Source organism: Camelus bactrianus, chromosome 28, assembly GCF_048773025.1.
Source record: "Camelus bactrianus isolate YW-2024 breed Bactrian camel chromosome 28, ASM4877302v1, whole genome shotgun sequence".
In the NCBI taxonomy this organism is placed as follows: domain Eukaryota; kingdom Metazoa; phylum Chordata; class Mammalia; order Artiodactyla; family Camelidae; genus Camelus; species Camelus bactrianus.
The window spans coordinates 17,418,421-17,440,502 of NC_133566.1; the positions used below are offsets into that span (position 1 = coordinate 17,418,421).

The following is a 22,082-nucleotide window of genomic DNA, read 5'->3' on the forward strand; positions in this document are numbered from 1 at the left end:
GTCTGTTATTATTGACAGAGAGTCAAAAGTCATCTTTCATTAGTGGGTGGAGGGAGTGCTCGGCGTCTGCTAGTAGGTTGGAGGATTCCTAACTGGTGGCTTGGTGATTAATACTGAAAATCTGCACCACCATCCATGACCGCCACGCATCACCCCCACCCCCCACCCCAACTCCTGGCCTAGTCCTGAGTGCATCCCTTGAAAGCATTTGCTAGATCTCCTTTGTGGGACTTAAGTCACCAGCCAAGCCGCCCCCCTTGGTATCCCACCCCATCTGCACCTGCTATCAGCTCAAACCCTGGCACATCCATGCATCCAGCCAGCCCTGGGACCTTGCTTAGCCAAAACCTTGCCCTGGAGTCTCTAAAGGAGGGTACAATCTGTGAGGCATAGTTAGCTCTGAAGTCTAGTATTGGGTGTAAAAAGCTCTCTAGCTTGGGTTAGAAACACTCCCTCGTCAGGTAAAGTTTCCCATGAAGGCGCCAGCCTTCATATCAGAAGATTGCGATGGAGGGGGACCCACCCTCAAGCAAAAACAAAACTGAGGCTCCTGTAAACTGACAGGCCCTGCAGACCCAGTTATTAGGCGATTGATGGCGAAGGGAAAGTATTTGATGTTTGTTTTCTTTGGAGTCTAGGGATTCCCAGTGCTCCTTAAACTCTGGCATCCTTCCCAGTAGCTAAAGCTGGAAGGATTTTACTTGCTTAGTACATTTTCTTTGCAGAGATGTTAAGTGGGGAGTTTGCGTCCCTGCGGGCCCCTGGCGCCTCAGACGCTTGTGTTGGTCGGGTCCCCCGCAGGCTCTGTGTGCCAGGCTCCTCGTCCGCAGCCTGATGGACTGTGGACTGGTGCCATCGCTGCCTCTGGTGGCCCCCAAAATGGACTCATCCATGAGAAATCAGCAAAACATCTAGGAAGCAGGAGCATAATTTCTTTGGCCAAACCATCAGCTGGAAAAACTATTTTTAGCCATAGATCCCTGGGGCTATTTGACCTGCTTTATATTCAGACTTCCTTTCAGCTCAGATTTTGTTTGAGAGCCCTGAACTCGGGTTACCTGTGGAATCCTGCCAACACCATTTGAACTATGGCAGGTTAAAACAGGATGCTTCTCAGTGGGTCTTTGTATTTCTTTCAAAAGTGGGTTTTTTTTCATTTTTAATTTTTTTTATTGTGATGACAAATATATAACATAAACCTGACCATTTAACCCTTTTTGAATATACAATTCAGTGGCCATGAGTGCATTCATCGCTACCATCCATCTCCGGAACTTTTTCATCATCTCAAACGGAAATTCCATATACGTGAAACGCTAACTCCCCGCTCCCCGTTTTCCTCCAGCCCTTGCTAACCTCTGTTCCACATTATTTCTACGTGAATTTAACTACCCTAGGTATTCATGTAAGTGGAATCATCCAACCATATTGGTCCTTTCTTGTATTTCTTTTAAGAAGACTCAAGAGCATAGCTGCTACTTATGAGGCATTTCTGAGCAGTTGTCCCAGGTCTGAGGGATGGGGAGATACTGTGGGTTCTTGCAGGATGTCCTAGGCCTGAACCCAGCTGAGGGTGCCCTGGTGTGAGGGGCTTTTGCAGCTGCTGGCCCTGAGTCTCTGTCCAGGTGGTTCCTGTCTAGACACCATGGCTGAATCTATGGTTTCTTTGGTCGTCCCCATTCAGATGTTTGACCAAAATCTGATGAAATTTTTATACTTTAAAAAAAAAAAAAAAAAGGCAGTGCCTACACATGGTAAAGTTGTCTAACTGTCCCAAAATTACCTATCCCACTCCAGCCCCCAGCTCTTTCCCAATGGGGAGCTAAGGTTACCCATTTATTGGATATCTTCCCAGAGATACTTAATCCATGAGTCTGTGTGTGTGTGCGTGTGTGTGCGTGAGTGCCTGTGCCAGGCCCCAGTATGGTCTGTTAATCCAATGGAGTGTTACTCACAGCTGTGGTTAAATCGGTACCCAGAGTTCACAATTTTTGTGGCTCTGTGAATGCTATTTTCAGCTGAATCATGGAGTAGACTGTAATTACATTGTAGGGCTTTTTGATTTTCCTGAATTTAATAGTTTCCTTGCTTGTTGGTTCACTTAATTGTCTTAGTTGCCGTCTCTCACTGTCTCCCACGCTCTAAAGGAAAATTCGCATCTCCTCTCAAAAGGGCAGAATTCGCAGAACTGGTGTTTTTTTCCCTGGAGGTGCCGGTCCTGGAGCGGCCCCTTCTGCTCCGGCCTGGGCAGGTTGCCCTCGGGTCTGGGGTCCAGCCGAGTCATATTTGCTCTCATGTTCGGGACCCTCGTTCCTCCTGATTTCCAGCTTCTGTTTCCTGGATTCCCAACTCCCGTTCTTGGCTTTACTCCCTCACGTAGGCACAGAGCTCACCCTCCACAGGCTTCCTGGGCCCTTTCGTGTTGGAAAAGGCCATGTTTTTCCTACGCCTACCACCTTGAGGGTGTTTGGCCGGATACAGAATTCAAAAGGAAAATCATTTCCTATTGTCATCTTGAATCATTGATATGTTTCCTTTTCACTCCCGGAGTTGTTCTTGAGAAGTATGACGCTGTTCTGATTCACTCGTAAATTACCTGCTTTTCCTCTTCTCTGGTAGCTTCTGCGGGTCCCTGCTTTATCTTAGAGGTGTGACAATGCCTGGGGAGGCCGCTTGGTGGATCTTCTCTTTCTCACTGTGCTGCCCTAGGGGCCGGGAGGGGAAAGACCCGTATCTCCAGTCCTGGGCCTTATCTTGAATGATGCCCCCTCCTCCCCGTTCTGTGTTCTTTCTGGAACTCCTTGCTCAGTTGGTGGAATGCCTGGATTGCTATTCTGAACTCAGAGCCTTTCCTGCTGTTTCTGCCGGGGAGCCACTCGCCCATCTCCAGCCTCACCCCCACCCTGCCTGCGGCACGGGAGCATTTACTTGGATGTCTAGAAAGCAATGAGTAGAATTATTTGTGAAAAACCTTTCCTGCGCTATAGGTAAGATGGATTTGAACTTGCTGATTAAGGCAGACACATAGTCCTTCTCACCGGATGATGCTAAACCCCGCCTGACATGAACGACCAAGACCAGCTTTTGATCGTGTTCCGTTTGCATCCTCCTGTTCTGCTCCTAGTCTGAATTTCCCTTGCTGGTTGCTTTCAGGTCCTCCTGGACTTTTGTGCAGGCTGATTTCTGCCACCCAAGGTGTGCCGCTTGGATGTTACTTGTGCCCGCTGGTTTCGTGGGCTCCTGGTGGGCTGTGCTTCAGGCTGGGTGCCTCCCCCCACCCAGGGCTGCTTTCCTGGGGCAGTGCCCTGCCTCCCTCTCTGGCCTTCCCGTCCTCTCTGGTCCCTGGCTCCCTAAGTCATGCAGTAAGCCTGCTACACCGCCAGGGTCCCAGGCCCTGAGCCAGAGCCCAATCTTCAGAAGGCGCAGGTGTTCTCAGCCTGTCTGATCTCATCGTCCATTCTGTCCAGACTCTTCCACAGCGAACTTGCAAAATATGTGGAAAGGACGCTCTCTTCAGTAGCCATGACCTTGGTCTCCATTGGAACTGCCATGAAAACTAGGCTGGTCAGCCTTGCGGAATCTGCAGGAGCTGCTGAAAGCCACTGGTTATTACCCACCATGGGCAATGCACCATCCTAGAGGCCAGATTCTCAGGGGTGGGTCGGCTAGGCCCCTCGTTTGGAGATACTTGTCCTGCAAGGTCTCTTTCCATCTTCTCCTGGTGACCTCTAGGCATTGCAACATTCAACTCCTGCCCTAAAGCATGGAGAGACCCGGCCTTCCCTTGACCCTTGCGTCCCCTCCAAGTCCAGCTGTCATTCACCAGGTGTGGTCATTCACCAGGTGCGGCCCAGAATTACATCACTCCTGCACAGAAATGAGGGGAGAGGCAAAGACAGAGCATTCCCAGTCAGTGGGGCACTGCTTAGATTGGCACATCAGGAAATGCAGGTGACAGGGGACCATCATTGCTGGGTCCTGGGACCATTAAGGAGGCGATGTTAACCCAAGTAGCTCTGGTCCCTCTAGTTCTGACTGGTGCCATTCTTGACATGTATTTTAGTCACTCTGTTTATCCTAGGCTAATAGGGACCTGCAGAATGGTATTGTTGGGGAGAAGCTGTATTTACGATGGTCAGTGTTCTGAAAACTGCGCGTTCTCGAGGCCAGGGGCCCTCACCGCCACGTGTCAGCTCCTGATGCTACTGCGCTGTGTTAATTACCCGGGCAGTTGCCCCTGGACAAGGATGGGGCCCCTCCAACCTTGCCAGCTTCCTGGTCCCTTTTGAGCCTTAAGCCTCAGCCCTTGGCATGTCACGGACGGATTTTGTTTTGCTTTAGTTGTATTGGGGAGCAAGCTCCTAGTAAGGCAGGCAGACCACTCCACGTTTTTCTCCTTTTTCCCTTTTTCCTCTGGTCACAGTCTTCTTTGCTGTGTCTGATGAGCAGGGAAGAAATCAGTGCCTTGGGGCTGATAAAGGCTTCCTTTCTTGGGGAGCATCTGAGAGCATTTCAAAGCGTTCCTCATTCTCTTAACCCTCCCCACCCCAGCTGAGAGTGGATTTCATGTATGTGGTGTAACTCCCCGTTTGAAAACACATTGGGAAATTGGAAAGAGGACTCTGAACCTCTTAGAACCAAGGCCGCCCGTTTATATCAGATATTTATGACATATCATGGTCACACTGGAATATGAGGAAAACAAAAGGAAGGCGATTTATAAACAGTATGAATATGAGCCTGTAAAGGCTGGGCATGACGGCATCAGGAGAGATAAGAAAGCCCACGGAGACTTGCACCTGGTGCGCAGCCGTGTGCATGGCGACTGCAGATGGAGCCAGCCGTCGGTGACTCATTTTCCAGATGAAGACCGAGTCACAGCAGAGCTCCAAACAGGACGGGGGATAGCAGCCCTCCCTTTGCATGGTCCTGGGAAATTCGGTGGATATTAACACTGGGCAAAGTACTTTGTGTGCATGTACAATGCGATGAGGTTCTAGTCTCAGAAGGTCACGTGGGACGTGGAAAAGTCGCCCCTGGCCCCTAAAAGCCAGGTTGCCCCCTACTTACTGTGAGCATCTAATACAACCCCACACATTTGCAAAATGCCTTGAGGGGCTGTACTCTGATCGAGAGACCCCTGACGTAGAGCCTACCACAGAAATCCAGACAAGTGACAACATACACACGCCAGAGGTCTTCAGAGAGACAGAACCAGTAGGATTTATGTAGACAGATATACGTGCGCACGCACACACACACACACACACACACACATAAACATTAAGGGAGAGTGAGAGAAATTTAAGGATTGGCTAATGTAATTGTGGGTGCTGCCAAATCTGAAATCTGTGGGGTGTCAGCAGGAGATCCAAGGAGGGGCTGATGCTGCAGTCCTGAGTCCCAAGGCAGTTTGAAGGCAGAATTCCTTCTTCCTCGGAGGACCTAAGTCTGTGCACCTGTCATTTAACTGATGAAACAAGGCCCATCCGTGTGACGGAGGGCAATCTGCTTTACTCTGAGTCTCCTGATTTAAAAGTCCATCACATCTGAAAAATATCTTCACAGAAAACTGTCTTTACATCTAGACTAATGGCTGACCAAACATCTGGGTGCCATGACCTAGCTGTGTTGACACACGGGGTTAACCATCACAGCGAATCACAAAGAGGTTGAAGAATGTTCTGTTGCCATCGCAGGACCATGGAAGGTCGTCACCATAAATATCTTTGTGTTTTTCTCTAAAGCATAACCAGCGTGCAGCGTTCAGACAATGGGTCGTATATCTGCAAGATGAAAATAAACAATGAAGAGATCGTGTCTGAGCCGATCTACATCGAGGTGCAAGGTGAGTCCGGAGGCCCTGGGGTGTCTCGTGGCCACAGGGCTGTTTGTTTTAGAGCTTGCATTAATTGTAACTGGGTGCAAACCTTGCAGATCCATAAACATTGAAATTTTACAAGGCTATCTTTTTAGAGTTTAGGTAGTAATGAAATTAACTCAATTTTGAAAATTTTAGCTCTCTCCAAGACCCTAGGGCTAAGAAAAAAAGAGATTCTGGACCTCCTTGTCCTAAGGTTATTTACCAAAAAAACAAAAAACAAAAAAAACCCAACTGCAGTCTTTTTCTTTTAGGAAGCAAAATACATCCTATTATCCAGTTCTCAGCACTGGCACCAGGTACCACTCACCTGGTCGGTGCCAGTTTGTTTATTACTCAGTATCTTCTATGCAGACGGTGAAACCGGGGAGTGAGCAGTTTTCTTAACTTGGGCTGGCAGTTCAGACGGGGATTCTTTTGGGGGCCTTAGGATTTGTTGGGTGCGTGGTTCAGTGCAAATTCCATGACATGAGACAGGCCTGTTGGGGGGAGAAGCGAAATATCAGGCCAGGAGAAGCAGTCTCTGCCCTTGAGGAACTTGAACCCTAGTGGGGAACGTGAGCTGATGCACAGGTGAGCAAGGCCAGGTGAGCCCAGGTCCTGCATCTCGGGTCTGTGTGCCTGATTCGGCAGTGGCAGGGCCCCTCAAGAAAGGCTTCGAGGTGGAAACTCTCCACCAGCACAGCGGCAGCCCTCTGGAATCTCTGCATCCCCACTCTCTGAGGTGCCCCATCAGCAGAGCCTTCGGTTCATTCACTTTTCTACTTTCTCCCAACCCTCCTCATCATAGGCTTAAAAGAGCGGCTGATGAGCTTTCTAGGGAAATTTGACTAAAGCGGCTCCCACTGAAAGGCGCTGGGCTACCCATCCTTTTGCAGACCTGACCTTGGCACCCACTAGTGCCGCAGGAGGCCTGAGGGCGGGAGGCCCCTCAAGGAGTCTTTCGGAGTTTTGCTTTAAGCCCATCCCACAACAGCCAGAGCATCAGGGTTCGGCCAGCCTCAGCCAGAAGGGATGGTTCCTGCATTGGCTGCTAATCTGGGGAAAATATTCAGAGGACGTTTTACTTGTAAGATCCCAGAAAAATGACAGGGCAGGAACGAGTTAGGTCCAAACAGAGTTTTGCAAAACTTCGAAACATGAGACAAGAACCCCATTTTACCACTCCCACATCATTCCTGCTGGGACCAGATCTGTGAGTTCCCAGTCCCAAAGGAACACAATTTAAATGCCTGAAGTCAGTTAGTTTGATCTGTTAAATTTTTGGCACACGCCCCAAGTAAGGACCAACTGGCTTTCTCCGCACTATTCTTAACAGCCCTTCCCCGTGATCCTGGTTCTAGAATCAAAGTGGGAGATCTTGGGATTGTAACTGTGTAACTGTGTCTACGCTGTTTTTCACTTGGAAGAATGTTCAGCCCTATGCAAGTATTCAGATTTTAAAATTTATTATCACCCACCTGAAAGTCTCACACACAATAGGTTGTCCTCAAAAATGGGCAGACCACATCAGTCGGAATGACCATCATCAAAAAAAATCTACAGATAATAACTGCTGGAGAGGGTGTGGAGAGAAGGGACCCTCCTTCACTGTTGATGGGAATGGAAATTGGTGCAGCCTCTATAGAGGACAGTATGGAGGTTTCTTAAAAAACTGCAAGTAGACTTACCACACAATCCAGCAATCTCACTCCTGGATATATCTCTGGAAAAGATGAAAACTCTAATTTGAAAAGATACATGCACCCCAATGTTCATAGCAGCACTGTTTATAATAACCAAGGCATGGAAGCAACCTAAGTGTCCGTCGATAGATGAATGGGTAAAGATGATGTGGTGTATATATATATACGTATATATATATATACACACATACATACAAAGGAATATTACTCAGCCATAAATAAGAATGAAATATTGCCATTTGTAGCAACATGGATGGACCTTGAGATTATCATATTAAATGAAATAAGTCAGACAGAGAAAGACAAATATCATATGATATCACTTACATGTCGAATCTAAAAAAAAAGTTACAAATGAACTTATTTACAAAACAGAAACAGACTCACACACATAGAAAACAAACTTACGGTTACCAGAGGGGAAAGAGAGGGGAGAGATAAATTAGGAGTTTGGGATTAACAGATACACACTACTATATATAAAATAAATAAACAATAAGGACCTACTGTATAGGACAGGGAACTATATGCAATATCTTGTAATAACCTATAATGGAAAAGAATCTGAAAAAGAATATATGTGTGTGTGTGTGTGTGTGTGTGTGTGTATGTGTAACTGAGTCACTTTACTGTAAACCTGATAATAATACAGCATTGTAAATAAACTATACTTTAATTCTAAAAAAGGAAAAAAGAATAGACGGGGAAAGCTATCACGTGGCTTTGATTTTACTCTGTGTTTATCGGTGGGGAACCCTGAAAACCTGCCAGCTTGTCCCAGGAGTTTGCGCAACACCCAATTTCAGAACTGCCAGCCTCCCTTCTGGAAAAACCAATTCTGAATCACCAATACAACTCCTTTGGGAAAGTGTCCTAGAAAGCCGGCTGGAACTAGACGGGTGGGAATTAGCCTCTGTGTTCCTTCTTACCCAACTTCAGGGAGGTGACGACTGGCCGTTGCAGACCAGGGTGGTATACAGAGAGAGTGCCTGTTGACAAGTTCTGGTGCAATTCCCACTCCCCTTGGAGCTGTGCCTCCGCTGGTGGGTCTGAAACCTTCTCTCGCTTAACTCTTCCTCTGCAGGACTTCCTCACTTTACCAGGCAGCCCGAGAGCCTGAATGTCACCAGAAACACAGCCTTCAACCTCACCTGTCAGGCTGTGGGCCCGCCCGAGCCCGTCAACATTTTCTGGGTTCAAAACAGCAGCCGTGTTAACGAACAGCCCGAAACGTCCCCCTCCGTTCTGACTGTTCCCGGTGAGTCCGAGTTGTGTGACTTATTTCTGGTTTTCTCTCTAATAGTGGAAGGGAGCCGAAGGTTGGTGACCACTGCTGGGCGCCGCAGCAGGCGGTGGAGGAGGATGAAAGCACAGGTGTGGCAGCAGGGGGAGGGGGCCAGTGATGCGGAGGCAGGTCGGCATCTTGGGGGTCAGAGGTCACAGGGCAGGGTTGGGGCATGGGGACCTGCCCTCCATGGGTGTCTGTGGTTAAACTGGTGAAGTAGCCAGAATCCTTGAGCCTGGGCAGCGGGAGCCCTGCTCACATCTCCCCTGGCAGCGGTGGCCTTGCTGGCTGGGCAGGTCTCACATTTTAGGAACAGTTGATGTGGAGACCTACCTCAGTGAGGTCTGGCAGCAAGGAAAATGCATTGGTCACGGGGGTGGCTGTGGGATAATTGAGTCACGGTGGGGCTGCGGCTGCGGCTGCCCTGACGGTCAGCGGTCATCTGATTTCCATCGAAATGGGTGTGCCCTGGCTTCGTTCCCATCCTTCCTCCTCTGACAGTGCTTCTGGTGTCGGTGCCATCCATGTTTCTGTCCTGGGGAATCCAGTAGGCTCCCCTGTGGCTCCTCTCACTGTCTTCCAGCAACATCTGGCAAGGTTACCACACCCGAGTCCTCCCTTTCTTTGCGCATTCAGCAGGTGTTTTGCAAGGGACCGCTGCACGCCAGAGGTGAACTCCTGAAAGTGCTGTCTTCCTGGCTTTCTTCCTGCCTCCCTGCCCCTCCTCTACCCTTGACAGGGGTTCTGGACGTGGGGGTGCCCGAGGGCTCAGTCCTGGACCCACTTCTGTTACCTCCGAGATACTCCCACCTGGAGAGTGCCTCGGGAGCCCTGGCTTCAGGACCATCTATGTGATGATGACCTTGAACTTTGTATCTCCAGCTCGGATCTTCCTCCTGAGCTTCGGGCTCCTGTATCCAACCACCTCCTCAGCATTTCCGTGTGCTGGATACAGAGGTGTCTTAAAATGAAACTCTTCATATCCCCACTCCGCCCCAGACTTGCTCTGCCCCAGAATTCCCCGTCTTAGTAAATGATATCACCATTTGCCACTTGTCCATCCTTCTTTCTTCTCATTTTCCATGTCGAGTGCATCAGCAGGTTCTGCATCTACAGTACATCTCAAATCTGTCTTTTCTCCATCTCTGCCGTGGTGCCGTCCATGGTACACGTCACAGACATCTCTTGCCAACACCACTGCGGCAGGTTTCTAACTGGTCTCTTTGCTTCCAGCCTTGTCCTCACTCTTGTCCTTGGTGGCAGATTATGTCCCCTGCCTGCTGGAACCCTTCAGTGGGTTTCTGTTATCTTCGACTGTCACTCAGGGTACCCCCTGCCCCTGCCCATAGGCCCTGCACGCTCTGGTCCCAGATCAACGCTCCAACCCAGCCCCATCCCACCCTTTCCCCCTGCGTGTTGAGTACCAGCCACACTGCTTGTCTTTCATTTTCTCAGAAACATCCCCCTTCTTCCTTGCCTCAGGACCATTGCACTTTCTCTTCTGTCTGCCTACGATGTTGTTCCCTCTGCCCTTTTTCCCATAACACATCTGAAATATCACTTCCTCACAGAGGCCCTTCTTAACTCTTTTAGGTCCTCCCCACCCCTTTATTGACTCCCAGGCACGTATTCTTGTGGACATCTGTCACTGCAGTCTTCGTTATATATATATATAACTACCTATAATTACCCTGTTTATTTGTTTAGTCTCCTTAGGGAATATAGGCTTATTCATGACAAGGACTTTGTCTCTCCCGAGTGCCTGCATGACTCATGGTAGTACTCACTGAATATTTATGGGGAGAAGGAGCCAGCAAGTGAATTCCTCCCCCTCCAAGGTATTGTCTCTGAATTCACTTTTCTTGCTCCTGGCTCCACGAGGAATGTTACAGTCGTCTCTGCCTTCATCTGAGTTTTCTTTGAGTTTCTCCAAGGAATTGATCATCAAGTGACTTCATGGTTCAAAATCAATTTAAAAAAAATGCATTCCACCCTCTCTAGGATGGTGGCTCTGAAGTGCCATAAAGTAAGATTCCTGGTGCATACAATTAAATATGTAGGTTAAACTGACAAACAATTAAATGCGTAGAACTTAAGTGCACGGCTCAACGAGTCCTGATAAACGTGGATACTCCTGTAATTTCAATCAAGATATAGAATGTTGTCGTCACCCCAGGAAGTTCCTCCTTGCTCCCTTCCAGTCAGCCCCCACCTCCCATAGGTAACCTTGTACCGATGTCTGTTACCATAGATTGATTTTGCCTGTTCTTGAAATTTAAATGAATGAAACCGGAAGGTGTGTGTTCTTGCATGTCAGGCTTCTGCATCTACTGAGATGATCAGCTTTTCTCCTTTATTCTCTTCATATGGCAAATTATATTGGTTTGATTTTCAAATATTAAGCCCATGTTGCACTCCTGGGATAAATTCTACTCGATCACCATGTATGGTGGTGGATTCCATTTGCTAATATTTAGTTAAAGGTTTTTGCATTTATGTTTATTCTGGGGTAACACTGGTTGTGTGTACTGCAAATCGGTTCTGATCCCAGTTACCAGGAATTTGTGCAGACCCCATGGGTTAAAGATGTCTGCCACAAGACTGCCCTCACTTAAGCGGCCAGCTACAAGTCTCCAGGGGGTCCCTAAGCCACCCGTACCTCTTATTGACTGGCTATAAATTTGGAGGTTCCCATGACCCCCTTGGTTTCAATAATTTGCTAGAACAACTCACAAAACTCAGGCAAGTGCTATATTTACAATTATAGTTTTATTACAAAGGACATTCATGGGGGGAGATCTGGGAGGGTCCCAAATGCAGAGCTTTCTTGCCCTTCCCTGGTGGAATTAGAGTCTGTCACCTCCTGGCACAGCAATGTATCCGCTGAACAAGAAACTCTACTGAGCTTTGGGGTCCAAAGTTCTTATTGGGGTTTCATTACAATGTAGGCGTCACTGATTAAATCATCAGCCCTGTGCTTGAACACGAGCTCTAACCTCCCTCTTACCCCTGGAGGTCTGGAGGTTGGGCTAATGTCACGTGGATCAAAGCCCCAACCCTCTCATTTCATGGTCAGTCATTCGGGTGACCCGTCCCTATCCTGAATTCTCTCATTAGCATAACAAAGCCACTCCTCTTCCTCAGAAAATTGCAAGAGATGAAAGCTAGTCAAAGTCTTTACCATACAACAATGTTCATGAAGGAGAGCAGTGTGATCACTGCATATTATTTATTCATTAGTTTAGCCCCATCACCCAGCATATTGCTCGGCACATCAGAACTGTGCGAATGAATGAATGAATGGACAAACTGGTGAATTTTAAACAGTCCTCAAGTCTTAAACGCCCCTTCCCGGGGACAAAGACATAGTGATGGTGAAGTAACTTGTATTCGTGTCACTGCTTTTGCATTTAAACTCTTTTTCATCTTTTCTCATTTATACCTCTAGTGAGTTCTGGGAAGTGGATAGTACAGGAATTTTTTTTTCTTTTGCATCCATTTTGCAGCCCCAAAAGGCTTAAAGAAATCTGCGGAGAGAGGATCTAGGGTGCAGGATTCAGGCTGCAGAGCATGCTCTGGGTACCTCAAGTCACACCAATTCAGCTACTGCCGACTCTTCCCAAGCATCCAAACTTTGTAGCCTTGTGATAAAACTACATAAAAGCTATTCTTATTTGCATCTGTTTTTAACTTACTTGGAGGATGCTTTTGTGTGATATGCGAGCCCCTCCCAGTAGATAGTGCACGTCTGGGGAGCTGGATGCTCAGGCTCTTTTGACTTGAGATGCCTTTCGGGGGGCTTTGTGCCCACGCAGCACCTCACGTGCTGATGTAAAGTCTGAATGTTTGCAGGGCACAGTGTTCTATCTTGATGTTAACCCCGACGCAAACTTTCCCCATCCCTTCTGCCGAGAGAATGCTAAGTAGGGAAGTGGGTTAAAGAGCCCTGGTTGTTGAGGTTGCTTTGAGCAGGCACGTTTATGAACAGGAAGGTCATACACTTTCCCTCTGGATGCCAGATTGTTTTTCTCCTCTGTGATGTAAGTGCTGTCTTTAAGAAACATGAGCAAAGAAGTGCTTTGTCTAAAGGGCATTTATTCTGAGTCAACAAAGCCAAACTCAAATGTTACATGCTATGTGATTCCATTTATATAGCATTCTAAAAATGACAGCGTTAGAGTGGTGGGGACAGATCAGCTCCTGCCGGGGGTTAGACTGGGGACAGGATGCTCCTAAAAGGAGCCGGGGGTGGGCTCCTTTTTGGTGATGGAACAGCTCTGTATCTGTACACAAATCTCTACCTGTCGTAAAATTTCATAGAATAACCCACTCCTCCTTCCCCGTCCTCACAATTAAACAAAAACAAGAACTGGTGAAATCTGAATAGGGTCTGTATTTTAGTTAATAGTATTGTACTGAAGTCACTTTCTTGGCTTTAATCATTTTACTATGATTACACAAGACCTCATCATCAGGGGAAGCTGGGTGAAGGGTGTGCAGGCACTGTGTACTATTTCTGCAGTTTCTTGTGAATTGAAAATTATTTTGAAACAAAGTTTTGTTTTGTTTTCCAAAGAAGTATTTTGTCACGGGCAAAATCAAATCCCAAGATAAAGAGCAGAACTGCAGAAACCTTTTGCTGCGTGGCGTTTAGTGGTGGGATGATTTTTAGGTTAGTGGTCGCATTTCAGGTCAGTGGTTAAGATCTCCAGCTTGACATAGACTGATGCCAGCTCACCACTGTGTGTCCTTGGACAAGTTACTCACCTTCATAACATAAAAGACGGGTAATAGCAGTGTCTACTTCCTCGAGCATTTATGAGGACTCGTGAAATAATGAACGTAAAGGCCTTGGTACAGAAGCAACTTACAAGAATGACTCAGATGTTACCTGTTACAAATTTTTTTTATGTAATAGTTACCAACTCCTTGTCAATTCTGAGCTCCTTTTCTGCTGAGAGTGGGGGACTGAGGCTGATCTTTCTGGTTTTTACTTTTAGGAAGTGCTCGTTCTACTTCATTTCATTCTAAATCCACATTTAGAAAGAAACTAAGCTAGTTTTGGTTTTAGGTAATTGGATATAGTTCTTAATATTCATTGTAATAACAAAAGTAATAATAGTAACTAGAATTTGTATAAATCAATTCATAATTCTCAGTGCTTTTGATAAAGATTTACTTTGAGCCTCATAGCGACCTGTGATGTAGTTAGAGATTTTTAATTCCCATTTTACAGATCAGGAAAAAAATCTGAAGGAATTATGGGACCTATTTGCCTAAGTGCTAGTCTTTGTATGGCCACTGGAATGATCCTCACAAAACACAGGTTAGAGGACACTTAGAGGACAAAGTCCTGTCCCATATGTTCCCTCTGCTTAGAACCTTCCCTCACCACGTAGGATTTGGCCCCTTCCCTCCCCTTAAGTCCTTCCTCAGAGGACATTTCTCAAGGAGCCACCTCTGACCCTCATATTTAAAATCACAACCACTTCGCCACGCACTCCTGACCCTCTGATCCTCTCCTGTTTTTCCATGGTACTAATCACCTTCTCATAGAGCATGCAGTTTACTTATTTATTACGGTTTTTATTTCTCACCCACTTCCCTCCATGAGAGTATGAGCTCTAGAAGGGCAGAGGTCCTTGTTTTATTCCCGGATAGATCCCAAGTGCCTGGGGAAACATCTGGCATATAGTAAGTACTCAGTAAATGTTTGTTGAGTGAATGAATTCAAGGCAGCTATTGAGGTCCAAGTTGGTAAGTGTAAGTCCTCCATTTATGCAGCGTGTTTTTCTATTCCTTGCCTCTTTGGGTAGAAAGATGAATACTAGGGGAAAAAATTAAAAGGGCAGGATTGCTTAACCCAAAACTCAAAGAACTGCCCCAACCGTGCTCTTACAAGCTGCTTCCTCCGCACTTCTCATTGTCCATCCCTCAGGGGAGCATCCTGTTGCTGAATGTTCCATCGAAGTCCTTATGTCAGAGGCTATTTTTTTTCACTGAAGTATATTCAGTTTACAATGTTGTGTCCATTTCTGGTGTATAGCACAATGCTTCAGTCATACATGTACATACGTATATTCATTTTCATATTTTTATTATAGGTTACAAAATACTGGATATAGTTCTCTATGCTATACAGTATAAACTTGTTGTTTAACTATTTTATAAATAGTATCTGCAAGTCTCGGATTCCCAATTTATCCCTTCCTACCCCCTCCCGCCTGGTAACCATACGTTTGTTCTCCGGGTCTGTGAGTCTGTTTCTGTTTTGTAAATAAGTTCATTTGTGTCATTTTTTTTTAGAGTCTACATATAACTGATATAATATGGTATTTTTCTTTCTCTTTCTGGCTTACTTCACTTTGATTGACAATCTCCAGGTCCATCTGTGTTGCTGCAAATGGCGTTATTTTATTCTTTTTTATGGCTGAGTAATATTCCATTGTGTATGTATATATACACCACACCTTCTTTATCTAGTCATCTGTCAATGGGCATTTAGGTTGTTTCTATGTCTTGGCTGTTGTAAATAGTGCTGCTGTGAACAGGGGGGTAGAGGCTATCTTTTTTTTAAACCAGTAGAGGGCCAAGCAAGAGTGGCATGAACTGTCATAATGGAGTTGGGTGAGATGTGATGGAGAAAGGGAGATGGTCAGGAGAAGGGGACACAGCAAAGGGTGACATGGAGGCTCTGGTGCCGAGGACACTAAGGAGAGCAGGTAGTAGGGTGGAGACTTGAGGGGTGGTGCATGATTTTCTCCCTGGATAGCCACAAGGGTCTGGACTATAAACCGTCAAAGTCTCTTTCAACCTGGTGGTTATTGTTCATCCAGAGGAAGAACAGAAAAGTGAGGGGCCGCTGTCTTTCTTCACACACATTGGTTGCTGTATTCAATGCAGGCTTGTAGACGAGTCTCCAGCTGGGAAGCTGTCATTAAACCAAAAATGTGTAACTGAATCCATTGAGCAAAGAAGCCTGTATCTGGCCTTAAGTTTTGGCCCATCTAGTTCTGGAGGAAGTTGGCTTGAGTTTGAACCAGTTCCCATTTCTCTCTGCTGGCGTCTGTTTGGCCTGCAGGCATGAACCACCTCATCATCCCGGGAAGAAATGCTCTCATAGGAGCTTTGGCCCCTTGTGGGCAGTTCTGACTCGGGGTGGGTGCCTTGTGCCAGGGGATTGGCTCCAGACTGTGGTCCTGACTTTGTGTGTGCACTCTGAAGAGAAACAGGACTGAAGAACAGTGGGTCTCAGTGATCTTATTTGGGGATCTGTAACTGGAGAGCGGATCCCAAGGACATAAATCCATCCAGGGCTGCTCTTCCCCGCAACAACAAGTTGGGAATGTGACCCGTAGTTTGTACTCAAGTATTTCCCAAGAGTTTTGACAAGAGTAATTGAAGTGGAAGGACTGGTTTTTGCCTGTAAATGTCTGCTCGAATATATAAAAAATGTCAGTTGCGTAGCAACTCCCAGTGTCTCCTGATGGAGCCAAAGCTGAGTTTTCTAAATATAAGCCAAGTTTTGCAAGTTCACGGAGCCTGGCGAAATGGGCATCTCAGTTGGGAGCTTACGACCTGGGAGGTTAAAGGTGCTTCTTCATTTCACTGAAAGCCCAGTGTCCCAGGCCAGCCTGTGAAATAGCGATCAGCACTGGAGCCCCAGGCGGCGGCTCAAAGGGGTCAGTGTCGTCATCCTCACCCAGTGTCTTCTTTCCCAGAAAGAATAGCTGACAAAGTGAGCATGTCCCAAGGCTATGCTGGTTCTTCTTTTTCACCTTCTGCATCCTTATCTCTCCCTCACTTTACAAAAAAAAAGAGACCTCCCTCTGCCTTACCTGGAGTCACTACTGGGCACCAGTTCTTAAAGGAAAACTGTTTTGACCTGCTGTGCACTAAATAAGTGTAAGGATAATCAGTCTAGAACAACGTTTGTTTTCCAGTTTCATTCCATATGTGTAATTTTGTCACCGAGAAATGCCATAGGGCAATTAATCAATGACTTTCAAACACACCTGTGTGTGCCAGTAGGAGAAAATTCTGCAGGGGAAGTGGAAAAGTCACGATGGAAAACCGATTGCTGGGGAGACCCAGCTTCAGTGGGTGAAGCTGGGTCTCCCATCCCAGTAATATGTAGGTTGCATAGGACTCTAAAGGAGTTTTACTTTGAAATATCAGGATATTCAGGGTACCCAAGGTTCCTTTTTTTTTTTCGAAGTTACATTTTTTTTTTGAAGCTGTTTAAATTATGAACAAGTTAAGATGCAAACCTCCAAATGGGTAAGAGGCTACATATATTTTTCAAAATTCTTTGGGAGGAATACAAGCAGAAGATACAAAGACTCCTCGAGGCAGTGGGGTCACAGATGTCCTTTTATAGATGTGGCTGATGGGTTTGAAATAAATATTCCTCTTCAATGAAATAAATATTTTCTAGATCATCACACAAACTGTTAGCAGTTTCATCTCGCACGAGAGGAGGTGACCTGATGTGCAAAGAGCTGGCTCCTACCTGGAACTTCAGCCTCCTAGCACTTGGACTTAGAGGATCTAATTAAGCAATCTAACTTGGGATTTTCCTGCAGTCTGAGGGAAAACCTCCTCATCTTGGAAAAGTGAAATATCTGAAGTAGCTGTCATATTCTGATCTGATATTATTTAGAAGAAGTCAGAGGTCACCACAGAACTGTAGGACAGAGATGCCCAGCTTCAGCGTTCCCTTTAGGGGCCATGTCTAGCCAACAGACCTCAGATACCAGGACAGACTTCCATCTGGATGGAAAGAGCAAACAGCCAGCACTGACTTTTCTGTGCACAGCTCACCCCTCAGGAGAGGCACCGACACAAAGAGGATGGGACTTGCGTTTCTTCCCAGAACTTCTCCCAGGCTGCGTGGCCCAGCCTCAGTGCAGCACTGACCACGCGGGCATCCAACGTGGACGCTCTTTCTCGGCTGATGCCCGGCTGGGTTTCCCTCAGCAGCTTGTTTCAAATACTTAATTACTCCGTTAGTGACAAGCTTTGGATTTTAAAATGATCAGATGGAAAATGTCCTGCACAAGTAGCTGGATAGAAGAAAACAAAATCAGCCTTTCAGGCAAGAAGCAAATGGTGGCGTGTTTTCAAGAATTTTATCTGTCTTTCTCCAGTTCATGGCCTAAACTCTGTGCCAGATGACGCCTTGTGTACCAGAGAAGGTTTCCAGATTCAGCTAGATGATATATATGGCTATGCTTTTAAGAAATAACCTAAAAAGTTTTGGAATAGTTTTATTAGATTTATAGAAAAATTGTGTACCATCTCGAAGAGTATTCCCATTAAACCCTACCTCCTGCCACAATTATTAACGTCTTGTATTGACTGCTGTGGTATGTTTGTTACAATTAATGAACCCATCCTGATTCATCATGTTTTAACAACTATACTTAATGTGACATAGTACAGTGTACCATAAAAAGATTATTTCACTTCCTTATATCCATTGCATTATTTTTAGAACTTAGCATAATAAAGCAGGAATGAAAGATTCACCAATAGGTTTGTAGGTTCAGCGTCTCCGGAGAGATGATCACAGGCATTTTTGAGATTTTTGGGAGGCAGTGGAACTTCCAGCTACTTGATGTCTTGTTGAGCAGCCATTCCAAGCATGCCTCTTTCTTTTTTTTTAATTTTATTTTTTATTGCTGTGTAGTTGATTTACAATGTTAGTTTCAGGTGTACAGCAAAGCAATTCAGTTATACGTGTGTGTGTGTGTGTGTGTATGTATATATATATAAATATATATATACTTCAGATTCCTTCCCTTTATGTTATTACAAGATACTGAATATTGTTCCCTGTGCTCTACAGTAGATCCCTGTCGTTTTATGTATAGTAACCCCAAACTCCTAATTTATCCCTCCCCAATCCTTTCCCCTTTGATAACCATGGTTTGTTTTCCAAGCATGCCTCTTTATCTCATTGAAATGTCCCTTCAGTAAATGTAAGCCTTAAAGCAGCATGAGCTGATGATTCTATCTCTGAAAGTTCCTGGCACATCATGATTAAAGTCTATCCTTTATTCAGATTTCCTTAGTTTTTGTCTAATGTCCTTTCTCTGCTCCAGGGTTTAGTTGTCATGTCTGCTTAGTCTCCTCTTGGTTGTGACAGTTTCTCAAACTTTCCTTATTTTCAGTGACCTTGACAGTTTTGAGGAGTCCCAGTCAGGCTTTTTTGTAGATCATCGCACGGCTTGAACCTGTCTGATGTTTTTCTCCTTTATTCTTGTGATGAGACTTGGGTGATATGTTTTGGGGAGGAGACCACAGAGGGGAAGTGCCGTCTCCATCACATTAACTCGAGGGTACATTCTGTCAACATGACTTCATGGTTGGTCTTGACCTTGACCCTCTGAGCTAATGTTTGTCAGTTTCTCACCTCTGAAGTTTTCTGATTCCTCTTTCCGTACTGTCCTCTCTGGAAGGAAGTTCTGTGCAGCCCCCGCGTCAGGAGTCAGGGGCTAAGTTCATCCTCCCTGGGGGCAGAGCAGCTACATAAATCACTTGGGATTCTTCAGTATTTTTGTCTCTTCTCACTCTGTTTATCCAGTCATTTGTTTATAGCGGTATAGGGTCATGGATGCTCATTTTATACTTTGGGTTGCAATTTAATGCTACTTTATTTTCTTGCTCAAACTGTTCCAGCTTTGGCCATTGGGAGTTCGTGCAGTTGGCTCCTGTGTCTCTTTGCCGTACCCCCATCACTCTGTGCGTGTGTGTGTGTGTGCGTGTGTGTGTGTGTGTGTGTTGTATTTTGCTCCAGGCTTACCTCATCTTTCTTGCTGCAACCTGAGACTCAGCCATTTCTCCGAGGAGCCTGGCAGAGTAGTGTTAGAAACCAGGACCTGGATTACCTTTCTTCTTTTATCCTCAAAATTAAAAAAGCAGCTACTGTTTTTCATTTCCAAGATGTCTTCAAACCTCTGAAATGATAGAATTTTTCTTCCTTCAGCACTAGTGTCTTGTCTTCAAGTCATAGCAATGCCTCATGTTTATATAATAATTCCTCCAATTTTTACTATTACAAAAGGATTCATTACAACAGACCATCTGAAGTATTGAAATCTGTGACTTTTATCCTGCTGTTTCTGGTACCCTGACACGTCCACAACGTGTGACCTACGATATACTGGGCACTGAGTGGCAGGGAGTTGTCTGGGCCAGAATCAGAAACCCAACTTTTCTTGATATTGGGGCCATTCCCATTCCTCCTTGCAGAAATTTAAGAGCTGAACGATACAACTTTGTTAACTAATGTCTCACCATCGGGGGAAAATAAAAGATTTTAATGAATTGCAGCTGCCTTTTAGACCCATGCTTTGCTCCTGGTACCTAGGGTTTAATCTCAGGTTTGTTTTTCAAACACCACCCCATTTTTTAAATTAACTTTGCATTTATGGCTTGAAGCAGTGAACCAAGAAAAGTATGCTGAGATACCGTAGGATTCTGATAAACAGCAGCCTGTCTCTCTGCGGCTGGTCTAATGGGTCTCCTTCTGTTCCAGGGCTGACCGAGACCGCGGTCTTCAGTTGTGAGGCCCACAACGACAAAGGACTAACCGTGTCCAAGGGCGCACAGATCAACATCAAAGGTGAGCGGCGGAGCCGGGTCCCTCCACGTGTTCCGGGAGTGGATGGGGAGGTGCCGTGTGAGCTCTGTAACCACTTGCCTGGGTTTGAGCCCTGGCTTCTCTTTGTGACCTTGGACAAGTCACTTAACCTCGCTGACTTCAGTGTTCCCCTCTGGAAAATGGGGATAATTACAAAACCTACCTCTTCTTGAGGCTTACATGAGATAATCCAGTGAAAGTACTCACAACGGGGCCTGACACATGTCTTTGATATATATCAGCTGTTTCTGCTCAGTCTGAGAAGGAAATAGGCTGAAATGCTCTCCCTTGATCATCTTACTTCCTGTCTTCACTTTTCGCTTTTACCCTGAACTAGTCCCCATTACCCCTTGGAAAGCTCCCAGGTTAGGAGCAGCTTGGGGCACTGATCTGAGAATGGGCTCCGTCCTTCCCTGGGCAGCTGGGGCTACAGCCAGTCTCCACCAGCAGCTGCTCTGAGAGAGGGAGAAGGTCACAGTCACTCCTTTTTGGGGACCCAGGGCTCCGGTCCCTCTTTCTCCTAATCCCCCCTCCCTCTTGCTTCCTCTGAGCTGGGATGTAACGTAATGAAAGGCAGGTGCTTGAAGGCTCCCCTCATCTGCCTCTTCCTCCTCCTTCTGTGGGACCAAAGGTATTTAAACCTGAAACTTGAAAGAAAAAGAAAACCTAAATACTGTCCTTTTATCCATTTTCAAATCATCTTCTTTAACCTTTCTCCTAGAAAGTCAAGCAAATGTTATGTTTTAGTATTTGCTTCTAATTTAAATATTGAGAAGGAAATGTTGAATTCATATTCCTTTTGGTCTTAATTCTTGGGGAAACAATACATGGAAAAAGCAGAATGTGAATAATGAGTGAAAGTTTGGGTCATGCACAACAAGAGACTCAAAATGACAGAAGAAGTCGTGCTTTAAAGGGGGCTAATGTTTCATTTCAGCAGATCCACTGGTTGAGGCTAAAAGTTCATTGGAAGGAAAAAAGCAAACTGAAAGTTACTCCGGGAGGAACTGTATGACTTCCTTCCTTCATTCCGAATCGTGTTCTTACAATTTTCAAAAGAAATGTTGGGAATTTCAGGAATTCATGAGTGGGCATGAATTTATAAAGACATTTTCATAAAGTATAAACATCTTAAAGTTTAAAAATCTGTAAAATGACAAGCACTTCTTTAATTTTGTGCTTTCAGACAGAATCTCTACTGAGACTTTAAAAAAAAATCTTATGTTTGGGACTTCCATTTATTTAAAAATGTATATCAAAGCAGTCAAGACTTCCTTCTCATCTGTTAGCATCTGTAGTGTACGTGGCCAAAGTTTGATCTGGAAAAGCAGAGCATCTATTTAGGGAAGTGAGTCAGACAAAATGCTGACTCTTTCCCATTCATCAGGCTGTGTCGTAAAGCTGAAACTCCCGAACATGGTACCCACGAATGCTTAATATGGTCCCAGCCTTCCTTCCCCCATCACCCTCACTACCGCGGCACCTCCCCTAGACCTCATGCCTGTGTTAGCTCATTTAGTCCTCACTGCAGTCCAAGGAGCCGTGCCGTCACTGTCCCCCTTAATAGAAGAGGGAACTGGGTTT

The 22,082-nt window shown here is 45.8% G+C and overlaps 1 protein-coding gene across 2 annotated transcripts in view; it reads left to right on the forward strand.

Annotated features, from left to right (window-relative positions):
* MERTK (MER proto-oncogene, tyrosine kinase) overlaps positions 1-22,082 on the forward strand; it is an 89,547-nt gene that overhangs the window by 25,367 nt on the left and 42,098 nt on the right. For both annotated transcript variants that reach the window (XM_074354786.1, XM_074354785.1), the window contains exons 3-5: positions 5,748-5,848; positions 8,651-8,824; positions 20,394-20,480. In XM_074354786.1, coding sequence (XP_074210887.1) covers positions 5,748-5,848; positions 8,651-8,824; positions 20,394-20,480 — 362 coding nt within the window. The remainder of the gene's footprint in view (positions 1-5,747; positions 5,849-8,650; positions 8,825-20,393; positions 20,481-22,082) is intronic.